Source organism: Lissotriton vulgaris, chromosome 10 (genome assembly GCF_964263255.1).
Source record: "Lissotriton vulgaris chromosome 10, aLisVul1.2, whole genome shotgun sequence".
Taxonomy (NCBI): Eukaryota; Metazoa; Chordata; class Amphibia; order Caudata; family Salamandridae; genus Lissotriton; species Lissotriton vulgaris.
This window is the reverse complement of record NC_141698.1, coordinates 1,451,311-1,473,409: the sequence shown is the minus strand read 5'-3', so window position 1 is coordinate 1,473,409 and position 22,099 is coordinate 1,451,311. Positions and strand designations below refer to the sequence as shown.

The following is a 22,099-nucleotide window of genomic DNA, read 5'->3' as shown; positions in this document are numbered from 1 at the left end:
GCCGTAGGTCCCATGAAAAGGCTTCAGACGCTGCAGAATGCAGCTGCACGCTTTCTCTTTAATGCCCAAATATGAATCAGCCAGGGGAGCCATTTAGAAACTCCACTGGTTACCAGTCTGACAACGTGTTAGATTTAAGGCTCTCTGCCTGGCATACAAATCACTGCATGGACTGGGGTAAGTCCGCTTTAAGGAGAACCTCAAATGGTACATCCCAGGGAGGACCCTCCGCTCAGACTCTGCTATGAACCCGACAATCCTCACTTTAAGAGGACCACATGGAGACCGAAGAGCTTTTTCAGGATGACAGCTGTCCTCTGGAACGGCCTGCCACTGAAACTAAAAGTCGCCCCCTCTTTACTCGCTTTCAGAAAGGCCCTGAAGACATGGCTCTTCTCCCAGGAGTCATTTAGGGCAACGGCCACTACCCGCATCAGCTCTGAAGTTACAATCAAACCTATAGCGCCAAGACGCCCTTGGGAAAGAGTTTGTGCTTTATACATTTTATTATCAAATCAGCTCACGGAATGGATGCTTACAAACTACAGACGTGCACAAGGTGGATTCCCATACGCTCGCAGCTCACAGAAGCAAGAGACGGCTCTCTAACTAAAAAGACATGTTTTTTGGAAGACCCAACATCTAACAGGACAAAAGACACAGACTGTGCTGCAGGCAATGGATCAGGCCTCTGCTGAGGATTAAGATGGAGTTACAAAACCAATAGGGAGTCGGGAAACCCAGTGACATATCAATCAAAAAGGGTGATCATAAGCTCTTGTCCGTCTGTCCAATGAACAGGGAACCCACCTTCGATCTCAAAAGCCGCAAACACACCTTTCATAACAGCACATAACCAATCTATCAGAGACTTCCTAACAACAGGTCAATGGTAATACTGTGCACGAGCAGTTGTACTCGGGAAACTGCCTTTACAATGCGGGCCTAAGCATGCAGGCCATTTCCCCGCAAGCTGAACAACGCTTGCCTTAACCACGCATGTGTGAATAAGGCAGTTGGCACTCTGGCTGTCTGACTGAATGGGCGGGGAGAGGAACCGGAAGGCATCATGGCAGGAAGGACCTGGACGCGGCTTGGTAAACTGGGCTGGGGTGCCTGGGGAGGTGGGAGTAGGTTTTAGGGTTGAAGGCTGCTTTTAGGGCTCAGGGAGAGAGGCTGGAGTCTGGGCAGTTTTTAACAGCAGGGGCAAAGTTTCAGGGCTCGGGAAAGGGGGGTGGGGGAGGGCCAGTTTTCAGGGTAGGGGGTCCAGTTTTTATGACTCCGGGTAGGCGGAAGGGGCAGTTTTCAGGGAAAGGGTCAGTTTTTAAGGCTCAGGGCTGGGGTCAGGTAGTTGTTTTGGGCTAGGGGCCTGGTTTTAGGGCTCATGTTAGGGGGTCTGGGTAGTTAACAGAACAGGGGTGAGTAGATTATATATCAGGAGGGCTGAATTTTCTGGCTTAGGGCATGGGGGCCTGGGATCTTTACCACACATATACCTTTACCAAACATGCCTTTACAACAAAACTTGTTGCAAAGGCATGCGTGGTAAAGACACAGTCAATGTAAAGGCATGCGTGGTAAAGACACGGTCATTGCAAAAACAGGTGTGGTAAAGACACAGTCATTGTAAAGGCATGCGTGGTAAAGACACGGTCATTGCAAAAACAGGTGTGGTAAAGATACAGTCATTGTAAAGGCATGCGTGGTAAAGACACGGTCGTTGTAAAGGCATGCGTGGTAAAGACACAGTCATTGTAAAGGCATGCGTGGTAAAGACACAGTCATTGTAAAAACATGCATGGTAAAGACAGGGTCGTTGTAAAGGCATGCGTGGTAAAGACACGGTCGCTGTAAAGGCATGCGTGGTAAAGACACGGTCGCTGTAAAGGCATGCGTGGTAAAGACACGGTCGTAAAGGCATGCGAGGTAAAGACACGGACGTTGTAAAGGCATGTGTGGTAAAGACACGGTCATTGTAAAGGCATGTGTGGTAAAGACACGGACGTTGTAAAGGCATGCGTGGTAAAGACACGGTCATTGTAAAGGCATGTGTGGTAAAGACACGGACGTAAAGGCATGCATGGTAAAGACACGGTCATTGCAAAGGCATGCGTGGTAAAGCCACAGTCATTGTAAAGGCATGCGTGGTAAAGCCACAGACGTTGTAAAGGCATGCGTGGTAAAGACACGGACGTTGTAAAGGCATGCGCGGTAAAGACACGGACGTTGTAAAGGCATGCGTGGTAAAGACACAGTCATTGTAAAGGCATGCAAGGTAGATACATGGTGGTTGTAAAGGCATGCATGGTAAAGACACGGACGTTGTAAAGGCATGCGTGGTAAAGACACAGTCATTGTAAAGGCATGTGTGGTAAAGACACGGACGTTGTAAAGGCATGCGTGGTAAAGACAGGGTCGTTGTAAAGGCATGTGTGGTAAAGACACGGACGTTGTAAAGGCATGCGTGGTAAAGACACGGACGTTGTAAAGGCATGTGTGGTAAAGACACAGTCATTGCAAAGGCATGCGTGGTAAAGCCACAGTCATTGTAAAGGCATGCGTGGTAAAGCCACGGACGTTGTAAAGGCATGCGCGGTAAAGACACGGACGTTGTAAAGGCATGCGCGGTAAAGACACGGACGTTGTAAAGGCATGCGTGGTAAAGACACAGTCATTGTAAAGGCATGCAAGGTAGATACATGGTGGTTGTAAAGGCATGCATGGTAAAGACACGGACGTTGTAAAGGCATGCGTGGTAAAGACACAGTCATTGTAAAGGCATGTGTGGTAAAGACACAGTCATTGCAAAGGCATGCGTGGTAAAGCCACAGTCATTGTAAAGGCATGCGTGGTAAAGACAAGGTCATTGTAAAGGCATGTGTGGTAAAGACACGGTCATTGTAAAGGCATATGTGGTAAAGACACGGACGTAAAGGCATGCGTGGTAAAGACACGGACGTAAAGGCATGCGTGGTAAAGACACGGTCATTGAAAAAACATGCGTGGTAAAGACAGGGTCGTTGTAAAGGCATGCGTGGAAAAGACACAGTAATTGTAAAGGCATGCGTGGTAAATCCACAGTAATTGTAAAGGCATGCGTGGTAAAGCCACGGTCGTTGCAAAAACATGCGTGGTAAAGACAGAGTCGTTGTAAAGGCATGCGTAGTAAAGACAGTCATTGTAAAAGCATGTGTGGTAAAGACACGGACGTTGTAAAGGCATGTGTGGTAGAGACACAGTCATTGTAAAGGCATGCGTGGTAAAGACACAGTCATTGTAAAAGCATGTGTGGTAAAGACACGGACGTTGTAAAGGCATGCGTGGTAAAGACAGGGTCGTTGTAAAGGCATGTGTGGTAAAGACACGGACGTTGTAAAGGCATGCGTGGTAAAGACACAGTCATTGTAAAGGCATGTGTGGTAAAGACACGGACGTTGTAAAGGCATGCGTGGTAAAGACAGGGTCGTTGTAAAGGCATGCGTGGTAAAGACACGGACGTTGTAAAGGCATGCGTGGTAAAGACACGGACGTTGTAAAGGCATGTGTGGTAAAGACACAGTCATTGCAAAGGCATGCGTGGTAAAGCCACAGTCATTGTAAAGGCATGCGTGGTAAAGCCACGGACGTTGTAAAGGCATGCGCGGTAAAGACACGGACGTTGTAAAGGCATGCGCGGTAAAGACACGGACGTTGTAAAGGCATGCGTGGTAAAGACACAGTCATTGTAAAGGCATGCAAGGTAGATACATGGTGGTTGTAAAGGCATGCATGGTAAAGACACGGACGTTGTAAAGGCATGCGTGGTAAAGACACAGTCATTGTAAAGGCATGTGTGGTAAAGACACAGTCATTGCAAAGGCATGCGTGGTAAAGCCACAGTCATTGTAAAGGCATGCGTGGTAAAGACAAGGTCATTGTAAAGGCATGTGTGGTAAAGACACGGTCATTGTAAAGGCATATGTGGTAAAGACACGGACGTAAAGGCATGCGTGGTAAAGACACGGACGTAAAGGCATGCGTGGTAAAGACACGGTCATTGAAAAAACATGCGTGGTAAAGACAGGGTCGTTGTAAAGGCATGCGTGGAAAAGACACAGTAATTGTAAAGGCATGCGTGGTAAATCCACAGTAATTGTAAAGGCATGCGTGGTAAAGCCACGGTCGTTGCAAAAACATGCGTGGTAAAGACAGAGTCGTTGTAAAGGCATGCGTAGTAAAGACAGTCATTGTAAAAGCATGTGTGGTAAAGACACGGACGTTGTAAAGGCATGTGTGGTAGAGACACAGTCATTGTAAAGGCATGCGTGGTAAAGACACAGTCATTGTAAAAGCATGTGTGGTAAAGACACGGACGTTGTAAAGGCATGTGTGGTAAAGACACGGACGTTGCAAAAACATGTGTGGTAAAGACAGGGACGTTGTAAAGGCGTGCGTAGTAAAGACGGGGTCGTTGTAAAGGCATGTGTGGTAAAGACACGGTCATTGTAAAGGCATGCGTGGTAAAGACAGGGTCATTGCAAAAACATGCGTGGTAAAGACACGGTCGTTGTAAAGGCATGCGTGGTAAAGACACGGACGTTGTAAAGGCATGCGTGGTAAAGACACGGACGTTGTAAAGGCATGCGTGGTAAAGACACAGTCATTGTAAAGGCATGCGTGGTAAAGACAGGGTCGTTGTAAAGGCATGTGTGGTAAAGGCATGTGTGGTAAAGACACGGTCGTTGTAAAGGCATGCGTGGTAAAGACAGGGTCATTGTAAAGGCATGCGTGGTAAAGACACGGTCGTTGTAAAGGCATGCGTGGTAAAGACACGGACGTTGTAAAGGCATGCGTGGAAAAGACGCGTCGTTGTAAAAACCGCATGGTTAAGGCATGCGTGGTTGTGTCATACAACGTGGTACTCACAATTCCCACTCAAACAGGCAGCATGTAGAGGCAGTACTGTCCCAGACAGAGAATGTAAGGCCTCAAAAAAGAATACTATCTTGTTCAGAAGACCTCTTGATGGGCTCTGGTGACATACAAAGGTCTTCGCTCCTGCATCCGAAAATTAAGGATGCGGACTGATCTACCAGGACAGACCCAGCTGCGACCCTACAATGAGCGTGGCTACAGGAACCATACCAAGAGTCTCAGCCCAGACGAGGGTCACTGGGTCAGACTGGGTCAGAGCCTTTTACCACTGATGTGCTGAGGATCGGGATCGATCATATTTTTGAGCCCAAAAGAGAGTATTAAATACTCCCCTTTAGCACAAGACTCCCGTAGGAGGCGAGCTTTCCAGTGAATACTCCATGTGAGGCTGTGGGGTTAGAGGATCAGTTTAGCACAAGATTATCACGCATCAAAGTCTAGCTGTCCAAGGTATACGCAAAGAGAGGGTGGGGAGTTGAAGAATCAGTTTCGCACAAGACTCACGTAGCAAACTTGACCGGTCTGAGGAATACTCAGAGAGAGGCTTGGGGGGCAGAGGGGATTATACAAGTTCAAGCGGCGGCAATTCTTTAAAAACCAAAAGAAATGCGTCACTTACCTGTAACTGCAGTTACCCAGTATTGGTATCTTTCATAGATTCACATGCCTGAATCATTCCCCGTCGTCGGGGTGGGAGTCCCCGGTATATAAAAAGAGTAATGTCATATAGACATATACATAGCAATAGGCCACAGGCCTCTCATTAGTAACATATCCATGTACTTTTGTAAAAAGGACCAAACTTTGGCCAAGATCCAATCAGATATCACCACCCTCTAGCACCTTCCTGGAAGGAGCCCTAGTCCCTCAGATTTTCGTAAGCACAGTGCTAAGTAGTACCTACTGAGAGAACTAAGGTGAGCCCTTCCAGGGGAGGTGGGTGGGTTGCATGTGAATCTATGAAAGATACCAATACTGGATAACTGCAGTTACAGGTAAGTAACGCATTTCTTATCCAGTATTATGGGTATCTTTCATAGATTCACATGCCTCAGAGTAGCAAGCAATAACCAGCACATTTCGTATGGTACAACATGTAAAATCACACGATAGAAGAATACCATTTGTGAAATATAACAAGTACCAAAAACAACATAATAGAGAAATGTGGCAGTAGGAAGGTGGGATGAAGAAAGAAGGCTCACCTCTAGTGAAATAGATGACGGAGTACAGCTTGACCCACTGCTGCATCTTTCATAAGTTCAGAATCCAAGCAGTAGTGCCTGGTGAACGTATGTGGTGTCTTCCACGTCGCCGCTCTGCATAAGTCGATAATGGGCACTCCTGCAAAGAGCGCCATTGAAGTGGAGACAGCTCTGGTTGAATGAGCTCGAACTTTAGAATGCCGAGGATGGCCTGCCTGTTGATGGCAGAAAGTAATGGCTGCAGAGATCCAACAAGAAATGCTCTGCTTAGTCAAAGGAAGACCCTTTCTGGGCCTGCTGAAGGCGACAAAAAGTTGGTTGGATTTCCGAAACTGTTCTGTTCGGTGAATGTAGAACTTCAGACAACGCTTGAGGTCTAAAGAGTGGAGAGCCCTCTCTGCTGCGGAAAGTGGGTTTGGGAAGAAAGTCCGCAAGACTATAGGTTCATTAAGGTGAAAATTAGATGGAACCTTTGGGATGAATTTAGGGTTGGTCCGTAGGATAACTCTGTCCTGTTTGAATTGCAAGAAAGGATCCTGAATAGAGAAGGCTTGCAGCTCACTTACACGCCTTGCTGATGTGAGCGCTACCAAGAGAGCGGTTTTCCAAGACAGGTATTTGATGTCGGGTCTGTGTATTGGCTCAAAGGGATGTTTCATCAGTTGAGCAAGTACAATGTTTAATTGCCAGGTGGGTGGTAAAGCTCGCACCGGAGGGAAATTTCCTGAACAGGCCTTTTAAAAATTGCTTAACCAGTCTATTGGACCAGAGGGAAGTACCAGATGACGAACGCCTGAAGCGAGATATTGCCGCCAGGTGGACCTTAATAGAAGCATGGGCCAATCCTGAGTGCGCCAAATGGAGCAGGTAAGGTAGAATTTGTGTAGGTGTTGATGAAAGGAATATGCTACTTACCAGTATGCATCTGTTCTTGGCATGTAGGGCTGTTGACATTCATATCTTAGCATAGATCGCCGCCTAGTGTTGGGTCCGCATGATTGCACCTTGTTGTCCTGGAAGTGTCTTCCAAGTATCACGAGATAGGTGGCTCCTCCTCTGGACTACAGTGTGCATGGGCATCTTCTCCATCCTGAGATTGTTTTTCGCCATTGTGGCAGAGATGGAGATAGTAAAGTAAGAGATGGCCATGCCAGAGATAATGCTGCAGCTGCTACAGGCACCGGGAGGAAGGGGAAATATGAATGTCAGCAGCCCTACATGCCAAGAACAGATGCATACTAGTAAGTAGCATATTCCGTTCGAGGCATATGGGCTGCTGAATTCATATCTTGTGCATAGACTGTACAGTAGTATCTCCTCTAGCGGTGGCCACCTGTGCCAGCTGGAGCAGTTTGAAAAAGAGTTTTGAGGACAGCCTGGCCTACATCAGCTTGCTGTTTTGCTTGCACGTCTACACAGTAGTGTTTTGTGAAGGTGTGTATGGTAGTCCATGTGGCTGCTCTACATATGTCTTCAAGATGAATATTTCCTAGGAAAGCCATGGATGCCCCCATTTTCCTTGTGGAGTGTGCTCTTGGGGGATGGTTAAAGTGCGTTTTGCCTTTTGATAGCATATGTGAAAGCATTTAACTATCCATCTGGCTATTCCTGACTTTGAAATTGGATTCCCGTTGTGCTGTGGTGCAAAGACAACAAACAGTTGCTTTGTTTTACGAAAGGATTTAGTTCTGTCCACATAGTAGAGTAGAGCTCTCTTTACGTCTAGTGTGTGCAGGGCTCTCTCAGCTAGTGACTGTGGATTCTGGAAGAACACTGGCAGTTCTATTGATTGGTTGATATGGAAATTGGATACAACCTTAGGCATGAATTGTAGTTCGCAAGAATGTAAAGGTTCGAAAGGAGGGCCCATGAGTCTGGTAAGCACTATATTGAGATTCCAGACTGGGGAAGGGGGGGTCCTAGGAGGAATCACCCTTTTTAGACCCTCCATGAAAGCTTTGATTGCTGGTATTCTAAACAGTGAAAGGTGTTGTCTGTTTTGAAGGTATGCTGCAATGGCAGCAAGGTGTAGCCGTATTGAAGAGTATGCTAAGTTACATCTTTGTAGGTGCAGCAGGTAACATATTATGTTTTGTATTGATGCGTCTAATGGATTGATTTGGTTATTGTTGCAGTAAATAACAAATCTTTTCCATTTAGCTGCATAGCACGCTCATGTGGTTGGTCTTCTTGCCTTCTTAACCCCTTCAGTGCTGATGACAAAGCCAGCTCGTCATGGGTGTTACCTGCCCTGTGCTTAGGACGAGCTGGCTTTGTCATGAACAATGGGATCTCAAAGAGTTCAGCACCCAGCGGGAAAACCCATAGCAGCCAAGGTGTTAATGATATTCATGCAATCTGGGGGCAAGTGAAGATATCCAAACTCTAAGACCTCAGGAGCCAGATCGCTAGGTTCATTTGGTTGGGATCGGGGTGTCTGGTTTCTCCATGGTTCCGAGTTAGAAGATGAGGCGCAAGGTGTAGTCTTTGATGGGGAACTACTGAGAGTTCTAGGAACGTTGTGTACCAAGGTTGTCTCGCCCATGTGGGAGCAACTAGGATCAGTGGGAGGGAGTGTTGCCACAGTTTGCATGCCACCAGCGGGATCAGAGGTGCTGGGGGAAAAGCGTACGGAAATCTGCCTGACCAGTTCATCCATATCGCATTGCCCTGTGACAATGGATGTGGGAACCTGGCGGCAAAGTATTGGTATTTGGAGTTTTCTTTTGTGGCGAACAGGTCTATTTTTGGGTGACCCCACTCCTCGAAGAATGGTTGGAGGACTTGGGGGTGAATCTCCCATTCGTGTAATTGCTGGCTGTGCCTGCTGAGCAGGTCGGCAACTTGGTTGTCCTTCCCTGGGAGGTGTTCTGTTAGGAGAAAAATGTTTTTTGGAATCGCCCACTTCCAGATGCTCTGTGCCAGATGGGACAGCTGTGGAGAGTGCGTTCCCCCTTGTTTATGGATATAGTCCGGATCAACACCGTCTTGCTGTACAAGTAGTTTTGAAATGCTTTCAGGGCTAGGAATATCGCTAGCAACTCTAGTTGGTTGATATGCAGCCTTTTCTGCTGGTTTGTCCAGAGCCCCTGTACCGTGTATTGAAGGAGATGGGCTCCCCAGCCTGTCAGGGATGCGTCCGCTGTGAGTACTAGTTGTGGAACCGGCTCTTGGAACAGTCGCCCCTTGGAAAGGTTTTGTGGGTTCCACCACTGCAGAGAGTTGTGAGTGCGACTGTCTACCAACACTAGGTCTTTTAGTTGTCCTTGAGCCTGGTTCCATTGCCGTGCTAGGCATTCCTGTAATGGGCGCATTTGTGGTCTGGCATGGGGGACAATGAATATGCAGGAGGCCATCATGCCTATGAGCTGCATAAAGACTTGAGCTGGGAAAGAGTGTTGTGGCAGGAATTTTCGAATGAGTGTCTGCATACTGGCTATCCTTGCTGGGTTTGGATACGCCTTTGCCACTGAGGTGTTTATGGTGGCTCCCAGGTACTGCTCTATGTGGGATGGTTGCAGATGTGATTTTGTGTAGTTGATTGAGAATCCCAAGCTGTGTAACAGCTGGATTGTTTGAGACGTGTGTTGTGCGCATTGTTGGTACGATTTTGCTTGTACAAGGCAATCGTCCAGGTAAGGGTACACAAGGACGTGCTGCCTCCTGAGATGTGCTGCCACGGTCGCTAAGCATTTTGGAAACACTCTTGGAGCCGTGGTAACCCCGAAGGGCAAAACCTTGAATTGGTAGTGTTGACCTACTATTGTGAACCGGAGGTATTTTCTGTGGGCTGGATGGATATGTGGAAATACGCATCTTTGAGGTCCAGTGTCGCTAGGAAATCCCCCTGTTGTAGCAACTGGAGCACTTGTTGTAATGTGATCATATGAAAGTGCTCCAACAGTATGTATTGATTTAGGGATCTGAGGTCCAATATTGGCCTGAGAGAGCCGTCCTTTGGAATAATGAAATATAGGGAGTACACTCCCCTCCCTTGCTGTTGGAAAGGGACTTGCTCTATGGCCCCCTTTTCTAGCATGCAGTTCACCTCTTGTTGTAACAGGGTGATGTGTTCTCTGGACATTGGACGATGTCTTGGTGGTATGTTTGGTGGTGTAGAAGTCAGTTCTAGGCAGTAGCCATACTGGATAATTTCTCTCACCCACCTGTCTGTGGTAATTGTGTTCCAGACGGGTAGGAACTGTTGTAGTCTGCCTCCGACCGGTGTTAGGTGGTCTGGAGGTAGTGTGATAGAGTCACTGTTTTGAGGCAGTGGAGGCTCTGGTGTTATTGCCTCCACGTCCTCTTCCCTTGGTATTGTTACCTCTATAGCCTCCTCTGGTGGTGTTCTTAGCAAAGGAACTTTGTGACTTACCTTTATACGAGCCGTTGTTTGTGAGGATGTCCTCGTGTGTTTGCCCTATATGAGGAGTGACGAAAGGAGCCCCTTTGTTGCTGAAATTGCAATGCCCCCATAGATTTTGCTGTTTGTGTCCTTTTTCATTTTATCCAAAATGGTGTTGACAGCAGGGCCAAACAGAAAGTCCTGGTTAACAGGCTGGTTAAGGATAGTGGACTGCACTTCATTTTTAAAACCAGAAATACGCAGCCATGCATGTCTGCGGAGTAGAACGCTAGTGTTGATTGACCTAGCTGCAGTGTCTGCTGCGTCAAGCGCGCATTTGATGGAGGCGTTTGTTATGAATTTTCCCTCCTGTATGAGATCTTGGGCTGTGCTTTAAAAGGCTCAGGTAGGTGTTACATTAGGGTCTCTAGCTGGTCGTAATGTGCCCTGTCGTACCGAGGCAGTAGAGCTTGTGTATTAGCTATCCTCCACGAGTTGGAGGCTTGTGCCGCTACTCTTTCCCCTGATGCCTCTAGTATCTTTGACTCTTTGTCTGGGGGAGGTGCTTCCCCGGTTGTTTGGGAGTTGGCCCTTTTACGTGCGTTGGCCACTACCAGTGAATCAAGTGGTAACTGCCCTTTGATGCAAGTAGGGTCTGTAGGGGCCGCCCTATACTTTTTCTCTATTCTGGGGTTGATTACCTCTGCCCTGGCTGTGTGCTTAAATATGTCAGGTGCATGTTTCAGAACTCCCTTTAACATGGTAAGTGTTTTGACACTTTTTTCAGATGTAGGGAAGGTGTCAAACAAGAAGTCTTCTTCAACTGGGTCATTATGCAAATCCACGTTGTGGAACTGTGCAGCCCTTTCTATGAGCTGATTAAAAACTACTGTGTCTTCAGTAGGAGACCGTTTAGTAGGATAAGAGGACATGTCGGGGATGGGATGGGTGTTTTAGGGGTCAGTTGGCTCTACCCATGGTTCCCGAGGGTCAGTGTTCTGTGGGAAGTCATATTCAGGCTGTGGTTCATCCCCTATGTTACCCTCGTCGTCCCCGTGATGAGAGGGAGAGTAAGGAATAGAAGGATTGAAAGGAGTATTAGGTATAATAGGTTGAAAAGGAATGAAGGGTCTAGAAGGAGAAGTCCCGGAGTCAATTTTCTTCACTGGAATGGGGGATTGAGGTTCAAAGTCCAAAGGCCTCTTTTTCCTATGCAGGATGGTAACTTTAACAGTCTGTGGATCAATAAAATGTTTTGCTTGGTTGTCTGAGGGATCTGGGTGGAAGAGTTCTTCCTCAACAGTCCTGGGTTGAACCTTAGGCTTTGGTTTGTAGACTACTTTAGGTTTAGGAACCAGCTTTTTTGGCTCAGGGCCTTTTTTCGGGTCGACTGTCTTTCAGGTCGACGTGTTTTTTGTGCTCCGTAGGCTTCTTCGGAGAAGTCGTATCTCCCGAGGCCATGTTTTTGTTGGTATCGACTGGAGTTTTTAGTTTTTTCGGCTGAGCGTCTTTCCCGGAGTCGATTGTCCTTTTTGGATCGACTGGCGTCTTCGGATCCAGTGTTTTCGGTCCAAGAGGACGTTCTGGCTTGGATGCGTGCTTCGGTACGGCGCCTTTTGTTGGGTCGACGTTTTTCGGTGCCAAAGGCTTGTTCGGGTCGGCGACCTTCTTTGGTTCGGCACCCTTGGGTTGCGTGGCCTTGTTCTGGTCGACAACGTGTTTCGGCTCGACAGTTTTGGGCTGTGCGGCCTTCTTGGGGTCGACAGTCTTTTTCGGCTCGACGCTCTTTGACTGTACGGCCGCTTTCGGATCGACGCCCTTCAGGTCGGCGACCTTCTTTGGCTCTGGAACCTTTTTCGGGAAGATGTTACTGGGCCCTGGGGTTTCTGAAGGTTTCGGAGCCGAGCCGGATGGGGGGGCAATTGAAACTTTATGATCTTGACTAAGGCCTTTTGCCGATGCCTTGACCGGAGCCGTTGTTATTGGGATAGATGGTGTCAGGAGCAGGGTACTCCCGATTTGCCCCGGCGGGATCTCGTCATCGGAGTCCGAGTAGTCCTCTACGGTGACTATCTCTAGGTCCAAGTCCGGCGCCTCTTGTAGTTCCTGGTTGTCATCGAAGATGTTGTCCGGGTCTGGTGCCTGTCACTGCATTTCTTGCCTGGCTGCACGTCGGTTCCGAATAGTTTTCTTGGATCGAAACTGTACACAGGCTGGACAGCTTTCCTCTTTATGGTCTGGGGAAAGGCACTTGTTGCATACTGAGTGCTTATCAGTAGTGGGAACTTGGCGTGGCATTGCGGGCACCTTTTAAATGGGCTTCTTTCCATCGATGGTCGGCTCACGTGGCGTCGAAAAGGCCCAACGGCCCGCGTCGACGACCACTTGGAGATGGAAGGCTGGATTGAGTAAAGAGGTACCGATCGAGAACAATACCGTCGAACCGAAGGCCTTTTGGCCTTTAGAAAAGTTTTGTTTTCGCTTCCGAAGTTGGAGTATAGGAGTTTGCATCCGACCCCAATGGCGGAAAAAAATAATCTGAGGATGGAGAGGATGCCCATGCGCACTGTAGTCCAAGGGAGGAGTCACCTATCTCGTGATACTTCGAAAACTCTTCCAGGACAACAAGTGCAATCATCCAGACCCAACACTAGTCGGCGATCTATGCACAAGATATGAATTCAGCAGTCCACATGCCTCGAAGAGGGGTGTATCATATTTTCTTTACAACATACACAGAATCTTTTCCACTTTAGAGAGTACGTCTTGTTGGTACTGTCCGCCCGAGCCCGGGCTAAGACTGCCCTGCATTCTTGAGGAATGTCTAGGTGTTGAAACTCTCTGAACTCAGGAGCCAAGCCGACAATCTGAGAGATGCTGGATCCGGATGCTGGACTTGCCCGTGGTTCATTGTAAGGAGAGTCGGGCAAGGCTTGACTAGAATTGGAGGTTCCAGCGACAGGAGATGAAGCTCTGTAAACCAGTGTTGGCGCGGCCACGCTGGTGCTATTAAGATCAGGGTGCAATACTCTGCCCTTCAGTTTCCGGAGGACCCTGGGAATCAGGAGAAATGCGTACGCAAAGATGTTGCACCATCCGATCGAAAATGCATTCCTCAGTGATCCCTTCTGGGGATGCTAGCTTGCGTAATGTTGGCATTTTGCGTTGTGCTGTGTTGCAAACAGATCCAGATGAGGCCTGCCCCATTGGGCGAATACAGAGTTGAGAAGTTGATGATCCAGCTCCAACTCGTGGCACACGGAACGTTGCCTGCTCAGAGAGTTCGCCAGGACATTGTCCGTCCCTGGGACGTACTCCGCCCGAAGGGAAATGTTGTGCTGAAGAAGCCATTTCCAAATGTTTTGAGATTCTTGAGACAACGACAGAGAGCGTGTTCCCCCTTGTTTGTTCAGATAGTGCATTGTGGTGGTGTTGTCTGTTCTCACAAGCACTGGGGAATCTCTGATCCTGGGCAGGAACGCTTTTAATGCCAGGTAAACTGCCCTTAACTCGAGGAGGTTTATGTGCAGTTGCTTCTCTGCCAGGGTCCACTGCCCTTTGATTTGAAGGTCCTGAAGGAACGCCCCCCAACCTTCCAAAGATGCATCTGTAGTGATCACATGTGGCGAGATTGGAAATATGAACAAAAGGCCCCGCTGTAGATTTTGTGGATGAAGCAACCAGCTCAGAGCCTGGACCATGGTAGGAGTTAACCGGATGACGTTGAAGGATCCCCTGCATTGAATCCACTGAGCTGATAGCGCCTCCTGAAGTGGACGCAAACGAAGACAGCAGTGTGGGACCAACAGGATGTTCGAGGACATCATCCCTAACAAGGACTTGTACAGGCGCACGGTGATGGACTTTTTGGATTGAATCCGGGCGGCCAAGGTCCTTAGTTTCACTTGACGTTCCTGTGAAGGGAAAGCCTTTCTCTGAGCACGATCTAGGACAGCTCAGAGGAAAGTGAGACACTGGGACGGCTGAAGGACGGATTTTTCCTCGTTGAGAGTAAGGCCCAGACCATTGAAGAGCTGAAGACCGGCGTTGGAGGACTTGGTCACGCCTGCGAAAGTAGGTGCCTTGACGAGCCAGTCGTCTAAGTACGGGAAGACCTGGTGATGGGTTTGGCGGAGGTATGCTGCTACTGGAGATAGACATTTGGTAAAAATGCATGGTGCCGACTTTAGGCCAAAAGGCAATACTCGAAACTGGTAGTGCTTGCCCGCCACCTCGAACGTGAGAAATAGTTTGTGGTTCCTGTGGATTGGTATATGAAAATATGCGTCTTGAAGGTCTAAAGACACCATAAAGTCATTCGCATTGAGGAGTTGCAGCACCTCCTGGATTTACACCATACGGAATGACTGTTTGAGGTATTGGTTGAGGTTTCTCAAATCCAATATAGGTCTCAATTTTTTCTCCTTCTTTCGAATTAGGAAGAATCGGGAGTAGAATCCCTTGCCTTTCTGATTCCGGGGGACTCTTTCTATCGCTCCTTTTTTGAGCATGAGGGAGAGTACCAATTGCAGCAGTTGCAGATTTTTGTGCCGCATTAGGATTGGTGGCTTTTGAGGAGGAGTTTCCACACACTCTAGAGAGTGTCCGAATTGAACAAGTTGGAGGACCCACTGATCCGTTGTAATATGTCGCCAATTGTGAAGGAAGGATGAAATTCTCCTGCCAACTTTGAAAGGTGGAGAGAAACTGGAGACCTGTGGCAGAATAAAGTCATTGCCTTCTGCCTGCGTCCTTTCCCCCTCGTCCGCGAAAGGAAGACTTGTTGTAGGACGACTGGTTTTGCTGCTGCCTTTGCTGGTACTGGGGTTTGTATTGTTGGCTTGAGCCGTACGTGGATTTGTACCCCTGATAGGTGCCTCTAGAGGACTGCCCTCTTCCTCTGGAGCCCCGAAAGGAAGGATTCTTGTATTGGAGTACCTAGAGCTCTTGCGGTATCAGTATCTTTCTTGATACCCTGTAGCATCTCATCGATGTGTTGTCCAAAAAGAAGCTGACCGTCATACGGCATGTCCAATACCTTGGTCTGAATTTCAGGCCGGAAAGATGTTGCCTTAAGCCAACCTTGGCGCCTCAGGACTGCAGCTTCCGCCAGCTGCCGGAACCCCGTGGATGCGATATCCATCGCCACATCAATCATCTCCGAAGCGGAATGTTCGCCTTCAAGGAGAATCTTCTTCGCCTCTTTCTGCTCCTCTTGAAGCGAATCCAAGTATGGAGCGATATCTGCCCACATTTGACGGTTGTAACGTCCCAACAGTGCTTAAGAGTTTGCTGCATGCACCGTTAAAGCTGACATGGACGAAAACCTCTTCCCTATGTTGTCTAGCTTTCGACCCTCCTGATCTGGCGGCACAGCCAATGCAGCCGAAGGATTTTTTGACCTGCGTTGCGCTGCCTGGGTGATCACAGAGTCCGGCTTTGGATGGCCAATAAGGCAAGCTGGGGCCGTGTCAGGAGCTTTATATTTTTTATCCAGTCTGGGCAGCACTGGAGCCAGAGTTGAAAGGTTTTGCATTATTTTCTCCCCTTGTTCCCGGATGTAATCAATGATGGGAATGGCCCGTACCGCCTTTTGGAATGGCTCTTTAAAATCATAAAGGAAGCAATCCTGTGGTGTTGACGTTACTTTGAGTTTGAAGCGCAACGCCGCTCTCTCTAGGATGTTGTGGAATCCCCCAATGTCTTCCGGGGTGTATCCGCTTGTGTCTATACAGGCGATGCTGGACCTGGAATCACATACTCATCCCATTTGTCTTGTGTGTCCTTGAGCTCCCCTTCCTCACGTTGTTGCTCCTCTTCTACGTATTCCTCATCAGAGGATGGCAGAGGACGCGAAGGAGCCTGATCTGGTCGAAAGACTAAAGGAGTAGGCCGAGGCCTAGGTGGCGGTGTCACCACTGGCGGAGGCGGAGCAGTGGACGGGAACCTCTGTTTGTAGTCCGCAATGAGAAACTGTAGGTCTGTCACTATAGAAGCTGGGAGACACACCATAGGCTGTTGAGGAGGCAGTGGAGGTTGGAATTCCTCCTGGTACTCCAAATTATCCTGTCCTTGTTCCTCATAATCTGAGCTTTCGGGAAGTTTTGCTCGTAGTTCAGATGGGCTTGTCGCTTGTTGGAACATAGAGCCCTCATCAGAGTCCTCATTATCCAGAAGATGAGCAGGGGGGAATGGTTGAACCCTGCTTGGAGAGGTCAACTCCGGCGTAAGAGTACGCCTAGTCACCCTGAAGTGCGTATAGGTGCACTTCAATGGAGGCGATCCTACCGTCGTCGAACCCGTCAATGGAGCGGTCGTCGACGGGAGAACGTTGACAGTCAACTCTGACTCCGTCGTCGACGGTGTCTTCTTCGATGACAACGTCGTCGACGATGGTTGCTTCGTGGACGGCTTCGTCGACGCTGGTGTCGTCGTCGACGGTCTCTTGTCGATGCTGGTGTCGACGACTATGACTTCATCGACGAACTTGTCGTCGAAGATGGGGCCTTCATCGCGGATGACGATTTCGTCGACGATGAGGAGGCTTTCGTCAACATCGATGATTTTGACGACGACGGTTTAGACTGCCCTTTTTGGAGCATCAGCCATGGCTAAACGTTAGATCCCACACAGAATTATAATTCTGAGACAAATAAGTGGAAATAAATCCAGAAATACAAAGAAACTGAGCAGAGCTCACAGGAGACTCCCTTAGCACAACGTGCGGTAGAAAATCTGAGGGACTAGGACTCCTTCCAGGAAGGTTCTAGAGGGTGGTGATACCGGATTGGCTCTTGGCCAAAGTTTGGTCCTTTTTACAAAAGGACATGGATATGTTACTAATGAGAGGCCTCTGGCCTATTGCTATGTATATGTCTTTATGACATTACTCTTTTTATATACCGGGGACTCCCACCCCGACGACGGGGAATGATTCAGGCATGTGAATCTATGAAAGATACCCATAATACTGGATAAGTTACTTTGTTCAACTTATAGACAAACCAATACTCTACATAATATTTCATGAGCAGCAAATTATTTAGAGCATTAATATCAACCTTCATCAATTAGAGAGGGAGACAGCTTATGCTGCTCCTGTCGGACATACTAATAAGATACTACTTGTGTCACAGATAACAATAAGTCTATGGGTTCAGAAGTCTTTGTCAGGTGACCGACGCAGTACTGGTTCAGACCGGTTGATTCTCCCCACTCTGTTACCATGGACTTTGCGCCTCCTCTCTGGGTTTTTGTGCGGTATACGGTACCTTTGGTTACCAGTTCATTTGTTCAGTAAGGCAGGCAGCTTCTGAGTATTTTCTGATGGTTCGGCACAGGCCGTGTTGCCATGGATGTGGTGTGCACCACAGGGCCACCAAGCAGAGAGGGCAGGAGCCTCACTCTGGCCCAGCCAACTAGTGAGTGAGCGATAGCTATGCAGGGGTGGCGTGGTGCTACAGGTAAGCAGAGGAAGCGCCAGCACCAGTCGAGAAGGCCATGGTGAGGTTTGCAGCTTGGCAGATTTTGAGACAATGGGTCTTTCTTGGGACAGACACAAAACCCACCATGCTAAGAAGCTTGGTTCCACCCACAAGCAAGTGCTTAGATCTTGACGCAGGCCTCTCTGTCAATGAGAGAACCTTCTGGCAGTCCTGCTGATTTGTGGGGATTGCGGACTAATCTGGCTTCTCTCAATGCCTCGTGGGTTCTTAAATCTCAGGTCTCGCAACAGAACTACCCTCCACCACAGGGAGACACAATCGGCTAGTACTACAGACACACTACAGGGACTCCCGGGTCTCACACTCAGAGTTGTCCTTCACTGGTGCCGCAACGGACACCTTCAGCTTCTCTCGCATCGGTTCTTTCACAGCCTCGCTCCTGAGCTGGGTCACCGTCTAGCAACGGCACCTCCAATGCCGCTCCTGAGCAGTCGGTCAGCCTTCTCCTGCAACACAGGGTCCAGGCAGCCTCTCCTGACAGTGCTGGTCAAAAAGCCCAGGTTTCTGGTCCCAAACCTTGCAATGGAAGTTGGCAGTGAATACACAAATACTCAATGGTTAGAGCGGCAGACCCTGATGCAGAGGTCGAGCCCGGGACCAGGGTTCAATTCCCCGCCTCCGCGGGTCTTGGGCTCAAAATTCCACGGACCTGATAATTCTCGCCTCGGTGCTTATTTCAATCATGGAGTTCCACTCTGAAACTCTGGGCAATAGCTTGCTTAATCTCCACAATGGCCCCCACAACGCTAAGGATGCCTGGCCTCCACCTTGGGGGTGCCCAGGAGTGGACGCCTCACAGGGAAAGCCAGGATGGGTTCCACAGCGGTATTCGTACAAGCGCCTTGAGACCCTTGCGGGTGAGTAGTACGCTATACAAGAATCAATGTACAATAAAGTAGAGAAATCTTTGATGACCTTTATGGCTTTGATTCCCTTTATGTGAACAACAGGCCAGGAAAGGAGAAACTAACACCACCTGCCAGAGATCAGACACCCAAGAGTATGACCCCCCCTACACAGGATTCCTGGAAAGTCCATTAGGAGCCTTGTAATTCAAATCGGCTAGCTGAACCTGCTCACACTCTTCATAGTAGATACCACTTGGATGTGGAACATACAACATAGATTCCGGTGGGGGCACGGCTACATGTATCACACACGCTCCACTCACTTCCTCTACACATGCAGATCAGGGTATACATGTAATCTCCGCTTCCCACATGGAAAGGCGAAGGACTGGTCACAGGTGACTAGAACAAAACAAATCAACCTTTTGGAATTGCGGGCAATACGTCTGGCACTCAAGGCTTTCCTCCCCTCCCTTCGTGGTCGGTCGGTTCAAGTCCTGACGGACAACACCACCGCGATGTGGTATGTCAACAATCAGGGAGGAGTGGGGTCGCAGTGTCATCAGATTTGTCTAGTGGCAAATCATCTGGCCGGAGTTAGTCATGTCTTTCGGACATGGGGAATGCCTCAGGTGGACCTGTTTGCCACTCAAGAGAATGCTCACTGCCCGTCATTCTGCAGCCTCCAGTATCCAATGCAGGGAGCCTTGGGGGGGGGGGAAGCGTTTCAGTTGAGTTGGGGCTCGCAACTCCTCTACACCATTTCTCCCATACCCTTGATTCCTCAGGTTCTGAGGAAGATACGTCAAGACCGGGCCCAAGTTATATTGATCGCCCCGGATTGGCCAAGAAGGAGTGGTCTTTCATCGGTGGCGCCGAGAGATGCCATGGTGGAGTCGGCGTCGGCATAAACGGCAGAAAAGGAGCCGGAGCATATGCCTGAGGCACACCCAGATTATAAGCCAATGGACCCATGGGACCAGCAGGTGCACCAGAGGGGAACATTGCTCTTGCATAAACGCCATACATAGCGTTAAGAAAATGCGATTGGTCCTGACCAGGACCAGGAAACTGAGGGTAAGAGCCTAGCAGCTGGTCCCGAGGAAGCTGCACCGGATTAGACTCCTCCTGTTCCTCTTGTTCTTTGGGACGTCGTACCGGAGTCGTCGATCCCTGAGGAACTTCTTCATGCATCGAAGACGGATTCGATACCGGAGACGGATTCGATGCCGGTGTAGGCACCCGAGACTGTAAAGGTGTTGCCTCACCTTTAGGAGTACGAACTGGAGAGGGAGAAATCGTGTCCTTATGATGTCTTCGAGAAGATAACATTTTTCGAGTCAGACTCCCTGCCGGAATGGTGTCTCGAACTGTGCTTCTTTCTCTTGTGCTTCACTGTAGATGAACCAGAAGCATGACCCGAAGCAGACTTCGACGTCGACCTCTATCGGGACCTCGACTTCGACCTCGAACGTCTCGATCTTGACCTCTAAATCCTCTTGGCGTCCTTACCCTTCATTTTAGCAACTAGAAGTTACGCCTCCCGTTCCTGAAGAGCCTTTGGGTTCATTATTGAACAGGATCGACAATCCTTGACGTTGTGATCCGAACCCAGACACCATAGACATTCTTGATGAGGATCGGTGATGGACATCATCCTCCCACATGAATCGAATGGCTTAAATACTGTCTTCTTCGTTGACATCTTGACGGAAGACAGCAAAACCAAGCAGGTACAGAACAAAAGTTCACAATAGTAACAAAGTAACTATCCGTAACACAGAAGATCCCAAGAAACCGTTAGCTTCGACGACGCGGAAAAAAGGGAACTGATGTCATCACGCCGACGTAGGCCTAAATAGGAGTCGGTGACGTCAGTTGGAGTCGTGCGCGATGCCGTGCTCCTGTGACGTCGTCCACTCTGGCGTGCGCGCAAAATCATTTTCCGAACGTTGCTGACGCAGGAGGATATTCACAAGGTGAGGAATCAACTGGCAGATGTATCCATCAGAAGAACAATGTAAAAAGGGGGGAGAGGAAAGAAGGCGCCCACCTGGCAGGAAGAGAAAGTCTTAATCACCTCGATAATCATCATTCCTACCACCACAGTTGGGCCACTACAGCCCGGTGACGTGAAGCAGTCATGCTTGGCAAGGAGGGTGCATATGGGGTGCCCACCCAGACCAAACATGTTTCTCAGTTAGAATGCCTCCAGTGCACATGCATGACTGTTGTGTGTGCCAAGGCGTGGCGCAGTTAAGGTTAAAAATCAACATATTGCTATGATGAACTTGAGGCAGGGGTGCACTCTATCCCAAACTAACCAGGAAACATTTCTCCAACTCTGCAGAGGCCGAATGGCCTTGCTGTGGACCTCACCTTAAGCTCCTCCGTCAGCCGCTCCTTCTTTTCCTTCAGTTTATCCACCGCCTTCTCGTCCCAGCGCCTGGCCTTGGCCTTCAAATCACTGGCGCCCCCGGAGATCACACCAGACTTCTGGAAGAGGGTTCCATCCAGAGCGACGGTCTGCAAAAGAAGACGACGCAAAACATTTAGCCAACAAATCAAAGGGAGTTAAACAGGCAAAGCATGTTGACAGCGGTCCCAAGAGCCAATGCCTGCTCTTCCCAATGCATGTTAGACCGCGGTCCCAAGAGTCCATGCCTGCTCTTCCCAACGCATGTTACACTGCGGTCCCAAGAGTCCATGTCTGCTCTTCCCAACGCATGTTACACTGCGGTCCCAAGAGCCAATGCCTGTTCATCCTTTATGATGGCTTCCTTGATTACTTGCAATATCTAGTAATAGAACCTGACATCACAGGGGCATATCTGCTTAGACAGTTATGTCCGCACATGTAATATAATGCACCCTGCCCCAGGGCTTTTAAGGCCTGCTATAGGTGCGATAGTACATGCAGTGTGTGGGAAATGCATACAGGAAGTGTGCAAGTTGTGTTATCAGAAGGACTTGCACCCTTTCACGCGTCCTGCAATGGCATTCTGCATGTAAAAAACAGCATCTAGTAGTTTAAATGGCGACAAAAAGTGCAGCTTCCTATGGAGATCACAGGCAACATCCTTTGCTCCACGCCACGCAGCTCAAGAAAAGTAACTGTCTCAAATCACCTCAGCGGTTACTGATCACCCTCACATTATTAATAATTATATTTCTAAAGCGCACAATTCTCTAAAACCAGACCTGGCACTGCACATCCAAAGGACGATCCTTCTCAGCCCCACCATTATCTACTAAAGAGCCAGGTTTGAACAGATTTCCTAA

At 48.8% G+C, this 22,099-nt stretch overlaps 1 protein-coding gene across 1 annotated transcript in view; it reads right to left on the bottom strand.

Annotated features, from left to right (window-relative positions):
* Nucleotides 1–22,099, bottom strand: part of SMC1A (structural maintenance of chromosomes 1A) — a 182,958-nt gene that overhangs the window by 57,133 nt on the left and 103,726 nt on the right. The window contains exon 12 of the mRNA XM_086940138.1: nt 21,197–21,343. Coding sequence (XP_086796264.1) covers nt 21,197–21,343 — 147 coding nt within the window. The remainder of the gene's footprint in view (nt 1–21,196; nt 21,344–22,099) is intronic.